The sequence below is a fragment of the Sander vitreus genome, chromosome 2 (genome assembly GCF_031162955.1).
Source record: "Sander vitreus isolate 19-12246 chromosome 2, sanVit1, whole genome shotgun sequence".
NCBI lineage: Eukaryota > Metazoa > Chordata > Actinopteri > Perciformes > Percidae > Sander > Sander vitreus.
Window position 1 is genome coordinate 16675307 of NC_135856.1, and position 21028 is coordinate 16696334.

At 40.3% G+C, this 21028-nt stretch overlaps 1 protein-coding gene across 3 annotated transcripts in view; it reads right to left on the reverse strand.

The window, feature by feature from the left end:
* The window catches only part of rhbdl3 (rhomboid, veinlet-like 3 (Drosophila)), a 60154-nt gene that overhangs the window by 4622 nt on the left and 34504 nt on the right, over positions 1-21028 (reverse strand). For all 3 annotated transcript variants that reach the window (XM_078280576.1, XM_078280586.1, XM_078280568.1), the window contains 5 exons: positions 11767-11991; positions 11015-11163; positions 4922-5034; positions 794-894; positions 4-64 (listed from right to left, as the gene is read on the reverse strand). In XM_078280576.1, the coding sequence (XP_078136702.1) occupies positions 4-64; positions 794-894; positions 4922-5034; positions 11015-11163; positions 11767-11991 (649 nt within the window). The remainder of the gene's footprint in view (positions 1-3; positions 65-793; positions 895-4921; positions 5035-11014; positions 11164-11766; positions 11992-21028) is intronic.

Consider the following 21028-nt stretch of genomic DNA (forward strand, 5'->3'; position numbering starts at 1 on the left):
TACTGCAAACCAGAGCCATGGCCATCCGAAATAACTTAAACTGACACTTCATTCCCGACCAATTCTACAGAAAGAGAGAGAAAGAGAGGATGAAGTAATTCAGAAGATCATTTTCAAGTTCTGATGATTAAGACAGAACAAACTGTGCTAGAAGGTCAAGTCCTCGTCAGGCACACACACACACACACACACACACACACACACACACACACACACACACACACACACACACACACACACACACACACACACACAGAGATGCAGACATGAAATGACAAGACATCTCGCCCTGTGAATTGTCTCAATTCACGTCAATTTTGAAAGCACCAGAGCCACTCTGACCCCAAAGCTGTTCCTGCTGTGTTAGATAATGTGATTTCAGCTGAGAGGAGGACAAACTCCCCCATCCGAATATCAAGAAGAATGTTGTGGAGGATCTGGCAGGGTACATAATGAGTACCCTAATACACATAATAGAGGTTCAAATAAGTGCCTTTGTGGCCAATGTGTCTGTGATGACCCACAAGATGGGGAGTTTTGACCAAACAGAGCAGGTGTCAGAGAGTGCGGTGGGAAGGGATTTCTTCACTCATGCACCCACTCACACACTTTCTGATCTTTGGGGGAAAAAGAAAAACTGATGGTGAGGAATGTATGGCATCTGTAGATAGAGCAGCACCTGCTGGGCCCAAAAAAAGTTGCTTTGATGATGGCAATGGCAATGCTCTGTAGTCACAGGACAACTGAGTGATGTGATAATCATCTACACACATGCACTCACACAAAAACTTACCATTACTACATTGGCCAAATGTGCTGAGACCAGAGCGTACACTCCACCAGATGAGCCGACCACTGGAGCCGTCATATCCGTGACAGATACCGCCAGCGACCCTGTAGTGATGATAAAGGAACATGCTTTAGGTAAATAAACAAATGAGGGCATTATTGTATTATCCACATCTTGAAAAACCAACAAGAGACCCAGAAAGAGTTAAGGGGAAGTGCAGAGTCTGGTGATAATTCATCACTGCGAGCAACTACAAATACTCATGTGATCCACTTTTAGTATCAAAATATTGATTAGTCTTTAAAGTGCTCAGAAAAAAATGGAAATCTATCATCCGTGCAAACTTCTTTTGATGATGAAGGTTATGCGAGATGATCGAGAGCTCTAGAACAGCTACTTCATAGAGCTTGTGGTGAGAATGTTTACTCAACTAGATTTGCCTGACAGTTGGCCATTTGGGGAATAAATATGTTTTGTGCAAATATTCTATAATGTAATACAATATTAAAATGATAAACTACTTCATTTGTTTATTTGAAATTTGTGCTACAATCTTGAGTCTGAGCTTTCACTATTCAGCAGGAAATGTGAATATTTGTTTCCTTTAGAGGATCATACTGACCAACTGACTAATTTAAACAATACAAGCTGTAACCATTTGTGAACTGAAAACATTTATTTTCAATGGCATAAAGGCGGCTTTGCTACTCGCTATTTAATGTGGGTGTATAGTAAATAGGCCTTCATGAATAGATGCTTGCTCATACTGTACCAGCACACAGTGAGATTTTATGTAAAACAAATGCATTCATACAAATTGGGCTGCTGCAAACAGGGAATTGCTCTCTTTAGCACCTTGGTACCGATTCAACGAGAGCACAAAAGATCCAATCAAGAATTAAAAAGTTTAAATGTGAGGACATTTAAAGACAGTCACCAGCTACCAGATACCAGATTTGTTCTCACTGCAGTGTGTGTGTGTGTGTGTGTGTGTGCGTGTGTTTTCATTTCTGAATCGATTCTAAATAAATAAACCAAATTATTTTAATATTAAGGATTATGGAAAAACTGGTAGCAGCTTTAATTAATTCTGAATACATTTTAAATCAAGCATCAAGTTTGAATCATGACCCTCTTTAATAAAATTGAGCATTAACATGCACAAAGATTGCCACTCCCTAGGTTACACCCTTTTAAAGCACTCAACATTACTTCCTTCCTCTTCAAACACACACAGAGACACACACACACACACACACACACACACAGACACACACACACACACACACACACACACACACACACACACACACACACACACACACACACACACACACACACAAGCATACAGTTACTCAAACACCTGGTTTAGGACACCTCTACCTTTGTAGTTCTTGTGTTTAGGAAGTGTGTCTGGGCAGGATGACCTCCATCCTTGTAATTAACTTGGTTTGATAACATTATTTTAGCTTGGTTGCCTGTGCACACAAACACACATACAGACAAGAACACAGTCTCTCATAGTCCCCCAGCAGGACCCAGGAGGCCTGTAGTTTTTAGAGTCGAAAGTGGTATCTCATTTATCTTGGCTGTTCATCCTAACTGCAGAGAAAGAACTGGGAACATGAGTGGGAATAATAATGCACATTAGCACTCATAACGAAAAACGTCAACAGTTTGGCTGCATGCTGAGTTGACTGAATCTACAAAGTCATGTGCAAAAGCTGAATCCGTTGTTTGACTTTGTGTGACTTCCCTTTCTTTGTTGTTTACTTTCTTGTCTACATGTCTGTTTTTTGTGTCTGATCCTCTGTTGTTGTACACTTGTTTTTGCCTGTTGCTACACCTGCCTTATGCTTTAGGCAGACCTCTTGTCTGTCTTGTGTCCATTATGTGAGTACTTGTGTGTTTCCATGCGGGTCCATTGTGTCCATTAAAGTGTCAGAGTTTGTGTTGGCCCTACAGGGCCATCGTCCTCTCTCTGAGTCATTACTTGACCTCTGAACTCTGCCTTGACCCCTGTATGTGCCAGCTGAGCCCCTGTCTGTTCACTATTGCTTGTTGTGTATCTTCACACAATCTGGCAGTGTCATTGTGTAGCAAATGTAAAGCCACTTTTCGAAAATGCTCGAGAATTAAGCCAAACTGCTGAAATGGCATTAAGTAACAAAGAACATATGAGAAATAAAGTATGTTTAAATGGTGATGCCTTCACTTACTGATGAACATACTAACATAAACACACACACAGACAAACAAACTTGTGAGATATTGAGAGTAAAACCATGAATTAATTAATTTAAATAAAACAATATACTGTGTAAGCTGATATTAACAACACATGTGCCAATTATCTCTAATTATGGCAAAGATTGTGTACTAGGCAGGATATTATTATATTCAGCTGAACAATAAATTTAACCATCAAAAATTCCAATAATTAAAGAAAACCATACATTTCAAACATCATTGGAAATGAAATCATTATTTTCCTATTTCTCTATACTGTTTACTATCCAATAAAGTCAGAAATGCTATAAAAATGATAATACATAAAACTGCAGCCTATAAAACAATGATGCACGATATATGCCACAAATACAATAGTAAGCAAATATCAGCTACCCTCTTGTTGCCTAATGCTGAATGTTCTGAGAATTGTGACTTTGGCCAGTCATTCTGCTGCCAAAAACAAAAAAAGCCCAGTCACACACAACAAACCCAAACACCCTAGCTTCCCCTTTTCCGCTGGTGGTCGATATCTAATTAAAACAGCAGACTTGTGTGTGTTGGTTTGTGTGCATGCATAAGTGTGTGTGATTTATGCTGCATTTCCTTCTCATTTCAATGCAAGGTTATTACTACAGGCCAGGCCACCACAGCTGGTATCCCCAGGGTGTTTGTGACTGACCCCTGTGCACGCAAACACGCACACACACACACACACACACACACACACACACACACACACACACACACACACACACACACACACACACACACACTCACTCACTCACTCACTCACTCACTCACTCACTGCCACAAGGCATAATGTTTCCATCCCTGAAAATCCCAACAACACTCAACCCTCATCTTAAAAAGTAGCCCAATAATTCCACTCCAGTTAATTTGTAGCTAGAAGTGTTGCCCCTCTGAACCAAAAAAGTAGTTTTGGGGAACACATAGTGGAGAAGATGCCGTTATTAGTTTGTACTGATTCAGTAAAGAGAAACAGGGCTCACACACACACACACACACACACACACACACACACACACACACACACACACACACAGAAATACTGACTTACTGTCTCAGCTGAACAGGGCTGAACGTGACTCGTGCCTGAGGGATGTAGGAAGGGAGCGGTGACATTTTGTTCAAAGCTGTAATGTCTGCTTTATTTTATCATTTATAGTTAATCACTCGGTTTCTCCTAAATCTTACCCACCTCCACTCTTCTCCCATCTTTATGTTTTTCATATCTTGGTCCCCCTCTCCAAACTCTCTCAGGCTTATTAACAGTCTTCTCCATCTCTTCCCTCACACACTACCCCTTTTCCTATTTCATTATTACTGTGTGTGTGCGTGCGTGCGTGTGTGTGTGTGTGTGTGTGTGTGTGTGTGTATGTGTGTGTGTGCGCGTGCACATGTTATTCTGATTGAGCTCCATTTGAGATGTCTCTGCTCTGCCCTATTGTACATGACCGTAGGGGGATGCAGGGGGATACCCCCTACAGCCCACCATGTCTAGTAGGAAAACAGAAACGCAAGGCCATCTGTCCTGAACAGCCACCCACACCCACACACCCACACACATACACACACACACACACACACACACACACACACACACACACACACACACACACACACACACACACACACACACACACACACTCACGCTCAATGTTCTCATTGACCAGAGTCTACCAACACACTGGCTGCAACCTGATAGGCTGTTGAATGCATGAAAAACACACAACAGCAGATGGAACAACGGTAAAGTTGAAAGGCAAAACTCTATAGTGTGTAGGGAGTGTGTAGATAAAAGGGATGGAAATATATGCAGTGAGTGGAGAAGGACTGATATTGTAATTGTTGCATGCGTGTATGAGACCACATGCCCACCTGCCAGCACACCACACACATAGACCAATCCAATCCGCAGGGCTCCGTGGACCATCTCTAAAGGGACTCCCACCAGCAGCTGCATGGCCATGTTCAGGCTCAGGTGTTCAATCCTGTAGAAAAAGAAAATGAGCCACAATAATAATATAAAAAAGTGAATCAGAGACAAAGCGATAGTTGTAGTTATGGTAATTTGGTGTTAGCTGTTGATTCTGATAATATCCTTATTAACCTTAAGAGGATATACAAGTCTGAAATGAAGTAAAATACAATTTAATTTAGTGAACAACATGAACCCATCGAGTATTGTTTATTGTGCTCAATGTATTGAAACATTACACTGAATCAGCAATGTCTTTCCAAAGGCATTGCCGCAGTTACCTGGAACAATCCACAGAACATGAAGTGAACGTTTTTCCTTAGATCTACTTTTTACTGAAGAATAATCCCTATGAAAACTCTTGACATCGTGTTCTATGGATTATTCAGAATATGCTGTTTCAGGAAAGACACATTGCTTTTGTAATTTAACACGTGTTTTCAATGCTGTAAATACCACCACCAGAAATCTGGTGGCAAAAAAGAAGTGAAAACCAAAGGCGACATTTTCAAATGTCTTGTTTTGTCCAACCAACAATCCCAAAGATGTTAAATACAATAATACTAATCACACAAAAATAACAAATCTACACAACCAACAAATATTTGTCATTTTTGCTTGATTAAACAATTGAAATGACTAATAGGTAATCACAATAGTTGCTGATTCATTTTCAGTTGATCAAGTGTAGATACCAGTACAGAAGATACAATGTTTTTGCTTTGTAATTTGAGTAAATCAACTCTGCAAAGGTTTCCATATATATTCTTTGAAACTTTTAATAAGAAAAAGAAAGACAGAGAGAGAGAGAGAGACGGAGAGTGGGCGAGTTAGCATAGTAAATATTTACACTCCGTTTTGGTTTTGAGAATTGGGAAGGATCAGTGTTGCCATGGGCGTAACTTTGGGTTCAACATTAGGGGAGTTAAGATCTCCACTTTTGAGTCAAATTAAAATTTTGATGTCAAACACATCATTTTCTGCATTCTGGTGAATTTTTCTGCAACAATTTGTGCCTTTTCTGCATCAAGTTATGGTGCAAATGTCTTCATGTATGTAAAAGAAAGGTGGGTTGCACTGGCCAGTTTTGATTATTTTAAATTACGCCTACGAGCGTTGTCGAGCTTTTGGCAGGATTACAGGGTTCATTTATATGTGTGCAGCTTTTGAGTATGAACAGAAATTACAACTAAATTGCTAAGCATGCTGTTTATGCATTTTTTACTGTTTTCAATGTGGCTACTAAACACACACTAAACCAGTGTTCACCTATGCCTTTTACGTCTGTCTACATTTTTCCAATCAGTTTTCAATCCATGATGCACCTATTTAGATTTTTGTACAAACTTGCAATCGCAAGCAGCTTGAAAATAACAAATGTCCCCCCTGTCAGTAAGATGCTCCAAAGACAGAGATGTGATAATATAAACTCTGAACGGGCGACATGCTTCCATTTCCTCCATGGGTGAGGTGTCAGATGATTAACAGGAAACACACTTAACTCTGTCATCATACAATGATAAAACAGAAACTGTGAATCAAGTTCTGGGTTCATGTTATTTTCCACATTTGCAAGAGTGAATGGCAGCAAATGGCTTCTTCTAAAAGGAGGAAAACAAGATATATCAAACTATATTGACTGTGCAGACATGGCCAGAAATACTTTAAAAGGAAAGTACAACCAAGATGATTGGCATAAGTAAAAAAACAACAAAGAAAAACGCACTAATCCTTTGACAAATAACAAAAGCAATAATAGAGGAAAACCTTATGCAAATACTCAGTTTGATTTGAACAGATATGACTCAAAACAGTCACTTTAGAGTGTGCAGTTTTTATTATAACACATTATCACCTGCCTGTTCCCTCCAAGACCATATTGTTATGCTTGTTCACGCCCACACAGACACACACGGACACACAAACACACACTCTCTCTCTCTCTCACACACACACACACACACACACACACACACACACACACACACACACACACACACACACACACACACACACACACACACACACACACACACACACACACACACACACTGCCCTTCATGGCTAGAAAGTCCTTCCAGCCAAACCTCAGTCAGCAGCACAGACACATTCGGGTGTCACAGCCGACTGGTGTTTTTCTCTCTCATAATCTTCATCATTGTCGCTCACTTGCTTCAATCACTCCCCTCTTCTGTTTTCTGTCTCAGTCTGAATTATCCTGTCATTTCTTTTTCACATTGCTGAAAGAGAGATGACAGAATAGCAGGAGACAGAGATGACTCTCCTTTTTTCCCATTCAACAGTTTGACAAACTGAACCGCTGAATGCTGTGTGTCCTGTCAGTGCATTCATTCATTCAACAAACAGCTTCTACATCCTAGAAATTAATACAAACATTCCCACAAACAAACAAGCACATGTACACACAATTCCCCCAACCAAACAGGAAAGAAACAAGACAAGGCAGATAGTCTATTTAGTTTGAAACACCTCAGCCCCTTCAACTACAATGCCGACAGAGAGGATCGTTCCATCAGGGAGACAATGTGGGATATTGATTAGCTGAGAGAGGCCTGTCCAAATGCACAAGGACAACTCCACTCTAGATAACAGCGGCTATCTATTTCTATACTGCTAATGAGGCTGTAAGGGATGGGTTGCACTGTCAAGCAGATCTGTGGATACCCATGAGAGGATCTATTGTGTCCAGATGACCATGGTCTTTCAGGGCACTCAACAAAAGTACTGTTTTAATCTTTTTTTTATCACTTGCTCACCAAACTACAGCTGAACTTTTACAATCAGTTCAGTTTACGGCACGATTCAAGCACTGAACTCAGCGAAACTTCTTTTTATGTCTCAGCTGCATCAAACTGATGAAAAGATTGTGATGCACTCAAAAAAGAAACATGATCTCAGAATGTACTGAAACAGTATCATTAATTATTGTAGGCCTCACTTTTCAGAATAATGAGAGGTGGACAGAAGCAGGACGAATGCAACTATATATATATAACAAATATTTTTCTGCAAAATGTTTAGAGTCATGGTTTAATCTTGCAGGAAGCTAATCTTTGCACAGCTGCTGCTAACATAGTTTTTGTGTGTGACACAGAGTGAGAGAGAGGGTAAAAAAAGAGAGTCTGCATAATACTCTATTATGGGATGTTTTGGCAGCAATATCAGTCCTACTGAGCTGTTGATAGGATTACATGGTTTGTAGATGTCTGTGTGTGTGTGTGTGTGTGTGTGTGTGTGTGTGTGTGTGTGTGTGTGTGTGTGTGTGTGTGACCTTGACCTTTGTTAAAGGTCATTCCATCCTTGCACAGATGTTTTCTGTCACTCTTTAGTAAATTATAACTAAATAAAGACACAGGTCTGGATCTACATCCAGGACACTGACAGCACGGGGCAGCTCCTTCAGTGAAAGGCTGCTTCACCCATGTTGTGTGAAGGAGCGATACCGCAGGTCCTCCTTTCCTGCTGCTGTCAGACTTTATAACCAACACTGCTCCTGACAACTGACTAGGATTGGGCATCGAGAACTAGTTCCAACTTGGAATCTTTTCAAAAATTACGATTCCAATGGAATAGTTTTTTTTATTGGAATCGTTTGTAAAGTTTGGTTTCGAAGCCGATCATCAGTTCCAGATCTAACATGCACATGTTTTGGTTTCCGTAGCGGCCAGCGTACTTTCAGGTGCTTGTTGTGTTGCAGCCATGGAGCACAGTAAGCGGAGCTCTAAAGTGTGGCTTTATTTTCCCTTGAAAAAGCCCAGTAAAACTATAAACCACCATTGAATCAAAATAAAAATTTCCTCTGTGAAATAAGCATGTGACCCGTTTCAACTCCACCCTCAAAGAATCAGAATCAAGAATCAATAAGAACCGGAATCGAAAGAAAGAATCGGAAACTTCTTCTTTGTACTGCTTACATTATTATTTTTTTATTATTATTATTACATTATTAGGCCCTATATATTGTATTTTTATTCATGCTTGTGGTTATTGCACTATCCCCTTTGCTGCTGTAACACTGAAAATATTCCCCACTGTGGGACTAATAATAAAGGGTATTATAATCTTATCTTTAATTGTGCTATTTCTATGTGTGTGCTCACCACCTTTACCCTCCAGAGATTTATTACATGAACTTCAATTCCTTGTACAATTTAGAATACAAAGACATTGAAGAATGTGTCTTGGTGTGCTTTCTAATGAAGGTCTCTCCAGTGGTTCCTGTATCAGCATTAGCAAATGAGCTGGTGAGCAGATGAACTGGTTAAGCCAGCCAGCATATAATGACCAATGTTCTTCTGTGCCATCACCCCAAAGGATCCAATATTACTCAGTAATGAAATGTTTATACTGCCTGAATTATTGAAAGTAATTTTTGATCAGCGCTGCATATTTCTGAAGTTGTGTGCATCAAACACAAACACCCTCTGAAACAAAAATCTACAAAATCTGCTTTACTAAATGAAATGAAGGCCACTAAATGCACTCAATACGGATTTAACAAAGCAATGCGATATTGCAATTTAGAGAACTTTAATCATCAAAATCATCATCATATGAGTATGTCAGGTTTTTCTTGTAGTCAGGATTCAACTCAGAACCATTTACTGCATCCCCACCATCTTGGCTGTAAACATGTAGGCCTACCAGATACTGAGTAGTGAGCAGCTCACAATGACTGCAAAACCACAGTGATGAGATTTTACTATTAGAAAGATGTTACTGATGTTTTCATCTCAGTGATAAATAAACCATTTACACATATAATGGGGCACATACTGGTAGGCAAAAGATAACTCCCACAGGCTCTTTTATACAGACACTTCCCCTAAGGACCTAAATCATTTCAATATGTTCCTGTGTAATGAGTGCAAACATCCCATCTTCCTCCTTTTAGCCTTCCATTCATTCCTTCTACCTCATATTTTAAACACACACTGTCATCCCTACCGTCTCTCCCCAGCACCTCCTGGTTCTCCTAATTAAATTACCATTTTATTAGTTCTCACTATTTCCTGAGACTACATTTACCCAGAAGGTTAATTAAACCTGGATGACCTGGCCTGAGCTCATAATAAAATAGTCTGTTGTGCTTGTTGTGGCAGAGGAGAGGAGAGGAGAGGAGAGGAGAGGAGAGGAGAGGATGTAGGCTGAAGAAGTACAATGGTAGTTTATATTAAGTTATCTGTCAAGTCTTTGACAGTATTTAGTGGTTTCTTTTGGTAGAAGAGAGTGATTATGGAAAGGAAAGGGAAGTTCGGGATCCCCTGCTGGAGCTGCTGCCCCTGCGACCCGACCCCGGATAAGCGGATGACGATGGATGGATGGATGGACCAATAACCCAATAATAATCACTTGTTTAAGAACATGATACTTTAGGTATATTTGTCATTTGCTTTTTTGTTCCACAGAATAATTTTTTTAAGATCCATTTGTAATGATTTTTTCATTTTAAACATTCAGAACAGACACACAACACACTTGAACAAGAACAATCACCCACTCCCACCCCCCACCCTCCACGATCTTGAGGAAAAGAAAAGAAAAAACAAAACAAACAAACAAACATCCACTGAAATCTGAGTATTACGAAATGCATCCATAGACTTATTAGCAACTCACAATCTCCTCTTCCTTATCTGTGTTTTTCCTTCATGACTGAAAAGGATAGAATTGCTTTCACTGGTGTGTTTCACTGGAAATGAATAGCACTGTATATTTTTGGTTAATGAAAACGTAACAAATGTAACAAGCTCTGACTCACTGAATGTTTCAAATGCCACAAACCCAAACCACCAGAAGCATCATAGGTTTGCAATACCTCTAGTTGGTGTTTAACTATCAATTTGTTATTTCCATCCCATGGTGTCACACACTCCCCTTATTACACGACTGACGTGAACAAATTCAAGTCATATGAAATGTGTCATTTCTTCAGGGTAATAATAATGGAAAATAGCAAGATGTGAACTCACCCAGTGTGCATGAAAATGTAGCTGAGGTACCTCCAGGCCTGGGCTCGTAGCTGGGGGTGGTAAGGTAAGGGGCTCTTTAGAAAGGACGGGCTGGATACCTGCAGGACCAAGCGGTCCAGCTGGAACCCATAATACATGAACACGGCCACCTGGGAGAACACAGATAGATAAACACAGAATGTGTGATTTTAGAAGGAGTGGTATCAGTATATACACACCACAATGAATACAATGAAATAATGCTCAGCATCATAAATCAGACACATTGCTCTGGTAATTAGATAAAAGTTGAACATAAACTTATCTTCAGGCGTTATCAGTAACATTTCATTATGAACTCGGAAGGAAAAACAATCCTGGTTTGAGCAAGCTATTGAGAGATGATATTTATTGAAGTAATCTGTCTTAATTTGAAAAAAGATAATGATATTCGGAAGTTGAGCACACAATGACTTACAATGATTTACATTTCTGCAGAGCATTGCAGTCTGTCATGCAAGACTTTTTGTTACTTGCTCATTGTTCATGCACTATCGCTCTGGACAATTCATCTTCTTTGTGTTGTGTGACTATACATTTGCATTGCCATCTTCTGCAGTTGGTAGGGCGGTTTACTCCGTCCCCGGCATGCTCAAGTGCTTATGTGTCCCTCCTTGTGTACTAGCCTGCTTATCAAAACATAGCTCCACAGCGTACTCTTAATAAGAGAGGTTATAGAATACATATTGGTCTCACGCTCCCAAACAATTTACCTCAGCAATGGTGATAGCCAGGATGAACCAGGGTGGGGGGCAGTAGGTGTAGCTGTCAAAGTACCACTTGCGGTCGACCTCGCGAGGCAGCGTCTCATAGGCGACATGCCGGACCAGCCGTTGAGACAGCCCCAAGTCCGCCTCATCTCTGAGATTGCAACCTTTTAGCTGCCTGCTCCCCTGCAGGATGGCCCTCCGGAAACTGTTGGAGCGCTTGTTACTCATCTGGAGAAAGGAGGAAGGAAGAGATGAAGGTGATGGAGGGATGAAAGGAAGATGTAGGGAGGAAGAGGAGACAGAGGGAGGCAGAGAGAGAAGGAAGGCCAGAAAGTAAGAAAGGAGGAGGATGGGTAAGAGCTTTACTATCAATCGCTCAGCATGTTTTTACATTATTATCATATAAACTTAGCACAAAAAGTAAGGAAATTTGTGTTTGGTAGATTATTTCTCTGTGGTAACAATGCTTTTTGGCAATAAATCTTATACCGTTGGAAAGCCTGTTTAGTTCCCTTTCAAATGGTGCCCCATTTGTAAGGAACATGCATTTGTGGGATGAGCAGCAGTGCTGAGTATGTGGGTTGCGCCCATGAAAAATTGCCAAATCTTCTCTGCCATTGGTGGAGGCAGTGTGATGGTGTGGGGCGGCATCTCCCTCACTGGAAAAACGAGGCTTGTCATCATTGGAGGCAATCTCAATGCAGAGAGATATAGAGATGAGATTCTGCAACCAGTGGCAATCCCATATCTCCACAGTCTGGGACCGAACTCTATCCTTCAAGATGACAATGCTCGCCCCCACAGGGCAGGGTTTATCAGAGACTACCTCCAGAATGTGGGAGTGGAGAGGATGGAATGGCCTGCCAGCAGTCCTGACCCCAACCCCATTGAACACTTATGGGATCAGCTTGGGTGTGCTATTCGTGCCAGAGTGACCAACACAACCACGTTGGCTGACTTGCGACAAATGCTGGTTGAAGAATGGGATGCCATCCCACAGCAGTGTGTGACCAGGCTGGTGACCAGCATGAGGAGGAGGTGCCAGGCTGTTGTGGCTGTGTATGGTTCTTCCACACGCTACTGCGGCTCCTGTTGTGAAATGAATAAATTGTTAAATTGCCAATATGTCTTGTTTCTTCAAACTTCAATCATCCAATCCACCAAACACCAAACGAGTCAATGGCAGAATAAGCTGAGAACATTTGTAAATTGCAAATTTTTCATGGGCGCAACCCACATACTCAGCGCTGCTGCTCATCCCACAAATGCATGTTCCTTACAAATGGGGCACCATTTGAAAGGGAACTAAACAGGCTTTCCAACGGTATAAGATTTATTGCCAAAAAGCATTGTTACCACAGCGAAATAATCTACCAAACACAAATTTCCTTACTTTTTGTGCTAAGTTTATATATAACATTAATGACCATCCCGTTTTATTTAACATGTGGTACTTTATTTTGTAAAGTACATTCACAAACTACTCAACACACTCTCTCTCTCTCTCTCTCTCTCTCTCTCTCTCTCTCTCTCTCTCTCTCTCACACACACACACACACACACACACACACACACACACACACCAATCTTCTTCAGTCCAGCACACTGACAGACTCCTCCCACTTCACCATGGCAACAGAATGCCCATATCATCACGTAGCAACCACCAAACCCGCTCTTAATCCCTCTCTGTCTAACGGGTCATTTTCAAACATATATGTCCATTTTTGATGGGCAGGATCCTCACAAGTAGTTTATCATTAAGAGAGGATCCCACCAGTCAGTCTCTTTCTTTCCTTTTTAAACCTGACAACATTTTATGCTCTCATTTCATAAGCGCTGCCATTTTTTGATTTACTGCAATCAATGTTTTCTGCAGAGGTGTCACATTTTTCAAACTGTGGACTTCTCATTTTCAAACATGCTCACACTCATACACATTAAGGATACATATAGGCAGGTGAGCGCATATGTTTATTTCTCACCTCAAAGCAAGGGTTGAAAATTTACTCAACTCTACCTCTTTGAGGGGCAACAAGAAAAGAAGGAATCAGTGAGAATAATATGCGCTTCCCAAGCTGCTGGTTTGGGAAGCAGGTTGTTTTTTTATTAACCAATTAAGCATTACTGACAAAGCATTTATACTTAATAAAAATGTACAGTTTATATTACACACACTATGGGAATTAATATGAGAAGAAACATATTTATAGAAGGAACAATGGAACAGTAAAATATTACTAATAGTCATAATAATGAACACAATAATGGTATTTGTATCAATTAAAATATTAAGCTAAAGGTCCCACATTATGCTCATTTTCAGGTTTGTACTTGTATTTTGGGTTTCTACTAGAACATGTCTACATGCTTTGATGTTCAAAAAACACAACAACACACAACACAGTTTTTGCATACTTTCTGTCTGAATATAGCTGTATTTACCCTCCGTCTGAAACGCTTGATTTTAGCGCCTGTCCCTTTAAGCCCCCCTCCCGAAAAAGCCCAGTCGGCCCTGATTGGTCAGCATTTCCAGTTCTTCTTGACTCTAAAAGCCCTGTAGTGGGACTTTCTACCTATTTATGGTATAGTTGTGACATCACAATCATACGGAAGTTCTGACAACTTGTTTCAAGGCACAGCTTCTAAATATGAGATGTGTGATTGAGCATTTTAATACTTTTACATTATTTATATAGCACCTCGACCTGCTCTATAATAAAAAAGACATGGAAATCTTACTTTTTTACAATATGGGACCTTTTACTACACTTGCTGTGTTTTATAACTTCTCCATGACAATGCAATGACTTCTGTCCTACTTAACTCCTCCAGTCTCTTTCTTACTCTGCTCTGTTTATGTCACACTCAATAACTCAACCCTGCTACTGTGTTTGTGTCTCTAAGACTGCAGGAAGCCCAGATGTGTCAGTTAGCGGATGTTATTTTAGGGCAACATGGGTGAGTGATATTGTTTTCAGCAAGGGCAGATATTGGTAAAATAGATCAATGTAATGTGGCTATCTGCACTAAAAGTATAATAAAAATTGCAGATGGATAAAGCGTGCAAACTAAAATACAGCCACTTCAAAAGCTACAACTTTAAACTGTTGCCTGCATATTGAAGTTGTGATTGATGTTTATTCAAGCACAAGCACAGACTTATGAGAGAAATGGGAACATTTTCGTTTGAAGATAGTGGACATACTTATCAGTCAAAACCTTCACAACATTACACTTCATTTCAATTTGACTGAGATAGAAAAAGAACACAATTAGGAGAAAATAGTGATAAGAAGACAGATGTTAAATCAGACTAATAACATATCTATATGAAAAGTTGGCTGATGGTTCTTCTGGCACTGTTTAATGAGACTTTAGTGTCTCTGCATGGATCACCATCTGGAGATAAACTTCAGAAAAAGCCAATTATTTCTGCCTTTATGTTAGCCACAGAGAACTGTGGGAAAATGATTATGGGTTACCATGGCCACTTCTGGACCGCATACCAAAGAGAGACACACACACACACACACACACACACACACACACACACACACACACACACACACACACACACACACACACACACACACACACACACACACACACACACACACACACACACACACACACACACACACACACACACACACACACACAGACCTCCCCCAGGCAGCCATGCTCCATAAAGACAGTAAATTCTTCGTGTGAAGTGACTGCAATCCCTCTCCTCTTTGTAGGACACAAAAGCACGAATGGCATTCTGTCTGTTTACCCATTGGCAAGGTAAAGGGTAGAAATGGGTGTTCGTCCAGCAAGATACAATTTCACTGTTTGATCAATGGAAAACACAGTCAGAGGAGAGGGACAAGGGAGAGCGATATGAGCAAGAGACAGAGAGGGAAAACAGATTGAATGAGAAGGAGATGGGAAGGACAGATGGAAGAAGCAAGTATAGGAAGATGAAGGATGGAGCAAAAAATTTAATTAAAAAATGCAAGGGGCTGCGTTGATAATTGTGTTACAACAAATATGGCATTTATTCTACAAAGTAATCTACCAGGAATTTGTACTAAGGCGTATTTAATTGGCCAACGCAACAACATGCCAGATGACACTGTATAGAGCTCAACAGTCCCGCCCACAGTGGGTTCCGGAAGTAAAAATACAATGCAATTTCTCCATTGACAATTGGAGTATAAGCCATAAAATCGTAACCGTCAATGGTAGACTTAAAACCAGCATGCTGACATGACTAAGTGATTGTATATGCTCATATAGACGCCAAAAGTTCATGGGGCACCAACCTTGTTTTGAGATAAATGTCTTTTATTCGCAATGTCTTGGATAAGTACTTCATTACCCGCAATCCTGAACAATCCCACAATCCCACAGTGATGCCTCTGATTTGTGGAACTCATGCTGGTGAGGAGGGGGGGTGTATGTCTATGGGTGCCAGTACCATAGACAGTTAATGGACAAAGTGACGTCGTTGTTTTCAACGGAGACCAGTGAAGTATATTAGAAGCACTTTTCCGGTGAGGGCTGAGCGTTACTGCGCAGCCTCCAACTGAGCTTGACTACGTAGATGTAACGTGAAAGTTGAAAGTTGTAAGCCTTTGGTAGCTGTGCCAAGAGAAATCTCAATCATTCCGAATCTTGCAGAGACGGAGAGCGTAGGTATATGTAAGGAGATAACATAGGCACAGGCTAATTATTGCTAACTAAAATGCTAGTTAACATTAGTAATTAAACTTAAACAGCTAATGTAAGAAACTGCCTGCGAGCTTCTCCTGTACTATACGGTAATTTATCTACTATGCGACAGTAAGTCGCGTGGTTATGACACAATCGTTAGCCTATTTTTACAAAAACGTCTGCTACGGAGCCATAACGTGAGATACAAGGTAATGAGCCTTTTATACATTGTCGTATTTCTTTAGAAATAAACAATGGACAAATAAAGTCTTTAAACGCTTCAGATGTAAAGTTATTCGTTGTCAAAGTGGCGCCAAAATGAATGGCAGTCAATGGAATGCTAACGGGTGCGGGTGAGTGCTAGGTAGCATCAAAATGGCGCCATAGGAGGTACGCTTTGTGGAAGCTGGCTTACCCCCTTGGTCAGTACCCGATCTGTGCTGCCTGCACGATCCATCATGCGCATGCGCAAGATGATAATCCTGTTTTACGAGGATTTACGACACTGCATGAATCACGATCTGTTCCACACTTCTGCCATTAGCCTCCACCGGGAAGCTAACGTTAGTTTAGCTAACAGCTAATTTGGCTAACCGCTAGCTGACAGCTTGATTCAGTCTAAAATAACGGTAACTCAAACTAAACACTGGGAAAAGTAGGCTACAGCTGACGTAACAGCTGTTATATATTTTAACGGTTATTTTCAGGTTTTATTTTGAGGGTCTTTCAAAGTTATTACATGCTGTCTCAGCTAGCGGTTAGCCGAATTAACTGTTAGCTAAACTAACGTAGCTTCCTTTATTCAGTGGTGCGCGGTGGTGGGATGAGTAGTTCCTTCGCTCTGAAATGACAATATGTACACAGTCTTGTACCTTTGACTTCTTTTTGATTTTCTGTTCGTTTTTTCACTCAAAATGATATCTTGTATGCTTATGAGTCACATACCGTCTGGTTAGCCTAAGGCATGGTCTAAAACTCTTTATATACAGATTTTTCCAGACGTCAATGGGAGAAATGAATGGGAAATTTACTTCCGGAACCCAAGGTCTCTCGGCGGAGGGGCGGGACTGTTGAGCTTTATTATGTTGTGGTAAAAGTTAAGCCAGATTCAACTCCTTATTTTAAAAGGATTTTTTGGCATCTCCTGGCTATATTAGATAGTTGACAGGAGAGAGACGACAGGACGAGGTGAAAGAGAGATGTCCCCATCTCTCTTTCACCTCGTCCTGTCATGCAACAAACCCAAACTGTTGCCACAAATTTGGAAGCAAACTATTGTCTTAAACATCATTGTATGCTGTAGCCTTATGATTTCCCTTTCTTATAACTAAGAAGCCCTAACTGTGAGAAACAGGAGGGGTGTCCACATAGTTTTGACAATATAGTGTATCTCTAGCAAAATAAAACTGTATTAGGCATACACGCAGGATATATATGAGTGCATCTGTAAGAACCAGGACAAATCCATCATGATCATTCCACAATTTCATTCCACTGGGGGAAAAACTGAGCGGTTCAACCTGTTTGTAGGTATTTTAAGTATAAACATATTACTGAGACAGCTTCTACCGTGAACAGTCGCAGTGCGTTTTATGAGAGAGAGTCAGACAGGAGGAGATGGATGGACAGAAAGAAGGAGAAAGGCACTGATAAGAAAGAAGCTGAGAGTCAGAGATGGGAAGTAACGAAGTACAAATACTTTGTTACTGTACTCAAGTAGATTTTTCAGATATTTTTACTTTACTTTACTATTTATTTTTGTGCCGACTTTTTACTTTTACTCCTTACATTTTTAACACGAATATCGGTACTTTATACTCCTTACATTTTACAAAATTGGCTCGTTACTTTTGTTTCAAATAATTTCAGTGGAGTTACCGTTATTATTTTTATAATTGGATGGGAATATACGTTGCACTTGACGCACCACTACAAGACGACTCAACAGATTTGGCGGCATTCATTCACTGCAAATCATTGCGGCTTGATGGCGGTAACGTTAAGGGGAAGATTAAAAAAGAGAAACTGGATCTGTGAATTCTCACAGAATCACAATTGAATTCATATCTTGCTACTCAGTAAGAATCTTATTAAGCTGGAGTCCCAGTCTCTGTCACAATAATCATATATGTGATGTTTTAGGCCTATTGGCAGACATCCATTTAAAATGTAGGCAATGGCCTATAAAGAGCCTTTTTTCCATGTCCACTGACGTTTCTCAGCTTGCACTCTAGTAACATTTGTGTGGTCCAGGTAGCTTTGCATAAAAAATGGTTGTCATTCGCAAGGCTACTTTTACTTTTATACTTTAAGTAAATTTCCAAGCCTGTACTTTGTTACTTTTACTTGAGTAAAGAAGTTAAATCAGTACTTCTACTTTTACCAGAGTATTTTTTAACACAAGTATCTGTACTTCTACTTGAGTATGGGAAGTGAGTACTTTTGCCATCTCTGCTGAGAGTTTATGCAAAGGAAGACAGACCGAGGGAGAAGGTAAAGGGTGAGAGAAGATGGAGGGAGGAAGAGGTAAAGAGAGGGAGTGAGCGGTGATTTGAACACCGACTGTGACGAAGCAGTGAGCAGGCAATTACCGACAATCACATTGATGGAAGAGCTGCGGTGCAAAGGGGAGATGACGCAACAAATAAAACCCTCAGTTTATCTCTGTATTTCTCTCCTTCTACTCTTCTTTATTCCTTCCTTCTGTGAAGGCAGAAGAGCTAAAGAGATAAATATGTACCTACAGAAACCAGGCACTGACAATCAACTTGTTGGAGAATTATAACTCTCTCTCAAGTTCTCATATTTGCTTTGACCCCTTTGATCTTTATCTTAGAGACCGTTGATGTCTGCCACTTAGAAGGTCCAGTATGCCGTGTTAACATACCTTACATTCCTTGAGATATTCATATCATATTTACAAGCTTTTTCAGTTTGGGTTCACATGGGCAGAAATCCTTGTGGATAACACCAACCATTTAGCCTTGAATAACTCCTGAAACAGGAGGTGCACACTCTTACTTTCAGTGCCTGATTTTTAGTTATTATTGCTTGTTTGCTGGTTGTACAATAAAACCTTTATCCTGTAATTGTAGTGCTCAATCTAGGGCTTTTTCCCAGTTATTTTACCACCCAAAGTGGTGTCTTCAAATTGCTTGTTTTGTCTGATTAACTCTTGAAAAGCCTAAAGATATTTAATTAACAATGATTTTAAAAAGAGAAAAGCAGCCTATCCTCACATTTTAGAAGCTGAAACCAGCAATGTACTACTAACTGACTTCACCAATTCACAAATTATCAAACCAGCTGTAAATGAACTTTCTGTTGATCAATTGATTAATCATCTTTTCACATCAACATCTATTACCATACCATCCCTTTATGTTTCCAACCAAAAAAAAAAAGAAAATGTGAAAATCTTCAAATTTGAGTAACTTGAACAAGCAAATGTTTGGCATTTATGCTTAATAAATGATTAACTAATCGATTAATCAAACTAATCAAACTAATTATTTCAGTACTTATTTATTCAGCATATTACCATAATGAATACATGTCACTACTTTCTTTCTTCCCTCCCTGCCTGTGTTATGCTTCTGTTGTGGTTGCCTCTGTGAATGTATAAACCATTAAGGGGGTGAAAACAATAGCGACTAAGAAAAAAAGAGTGAATGCACACACAGATGCTGGCACCCCATTCCTCTCTGTCCTACTTCCAGTTGCACGCCATGAACCACAGCATGTCACATGGCACGAATGCACCAATTGGAAAGCAACAGCAAAAAGCCCTTTTGACATTTTTCCAAGCTTCCTACAGGCCTCATTCCTCACCCACTGCACCAGACAATAAACAGCTCTGAGGAACAAGAGAGAAAGGAAGAGATGGACAAACTCACACTCACAGACAACAATGAATTCCCTACCGTCTCTGCAGACGCACACACCCCCACTGCCACCCAGTAGTTATTGTGTACCACACAACTACTCCCACTCCAAGACCACTCCACACTGTCCCGGTTCAATAGATCAGCCTCCCATGAGGAACGGCAGCAAGACAGCGGAAAACACAAAATGAGAAGGTTATGAGGCAGCGAGCACAGCTGGAGATGCTTGAGTGAGACCTTGGACAAACAGGCTGCAGTTTGAAGTTGAAACTGAAAGTGGGGCAAGGTGAGCGTTAACAGGGGAATTTATCACCAGACTGAGAGTAGTTTCTTATTAGGAAGACTCTCCACCTTGCAGCTGAGGTAATCTTGGAATATGGCTGGATGTAAAACTGGAAGAAAAAAGTTTGATGTGTGAAATAAAAACCAAGCGTAGACAATGTAGACAGATAATGGAGAGGTGGGACACATTGATTAGCTGCTGACATGTTGATTCAAAGAATATCCATTGTCAGAAAAATGACGAGCTAATATGATTTACACTTGTTTCTAACATAATAATCTTAAATCTTTGAGACTTATGGAGGATATCAAGTCATTACAATTCAAAAGTCTAAGTGAAGTCACAAGTCTTCGGTGTTAAAGTCAAGTCTTGTCTTGTCAAGTCATCAGATTCATGA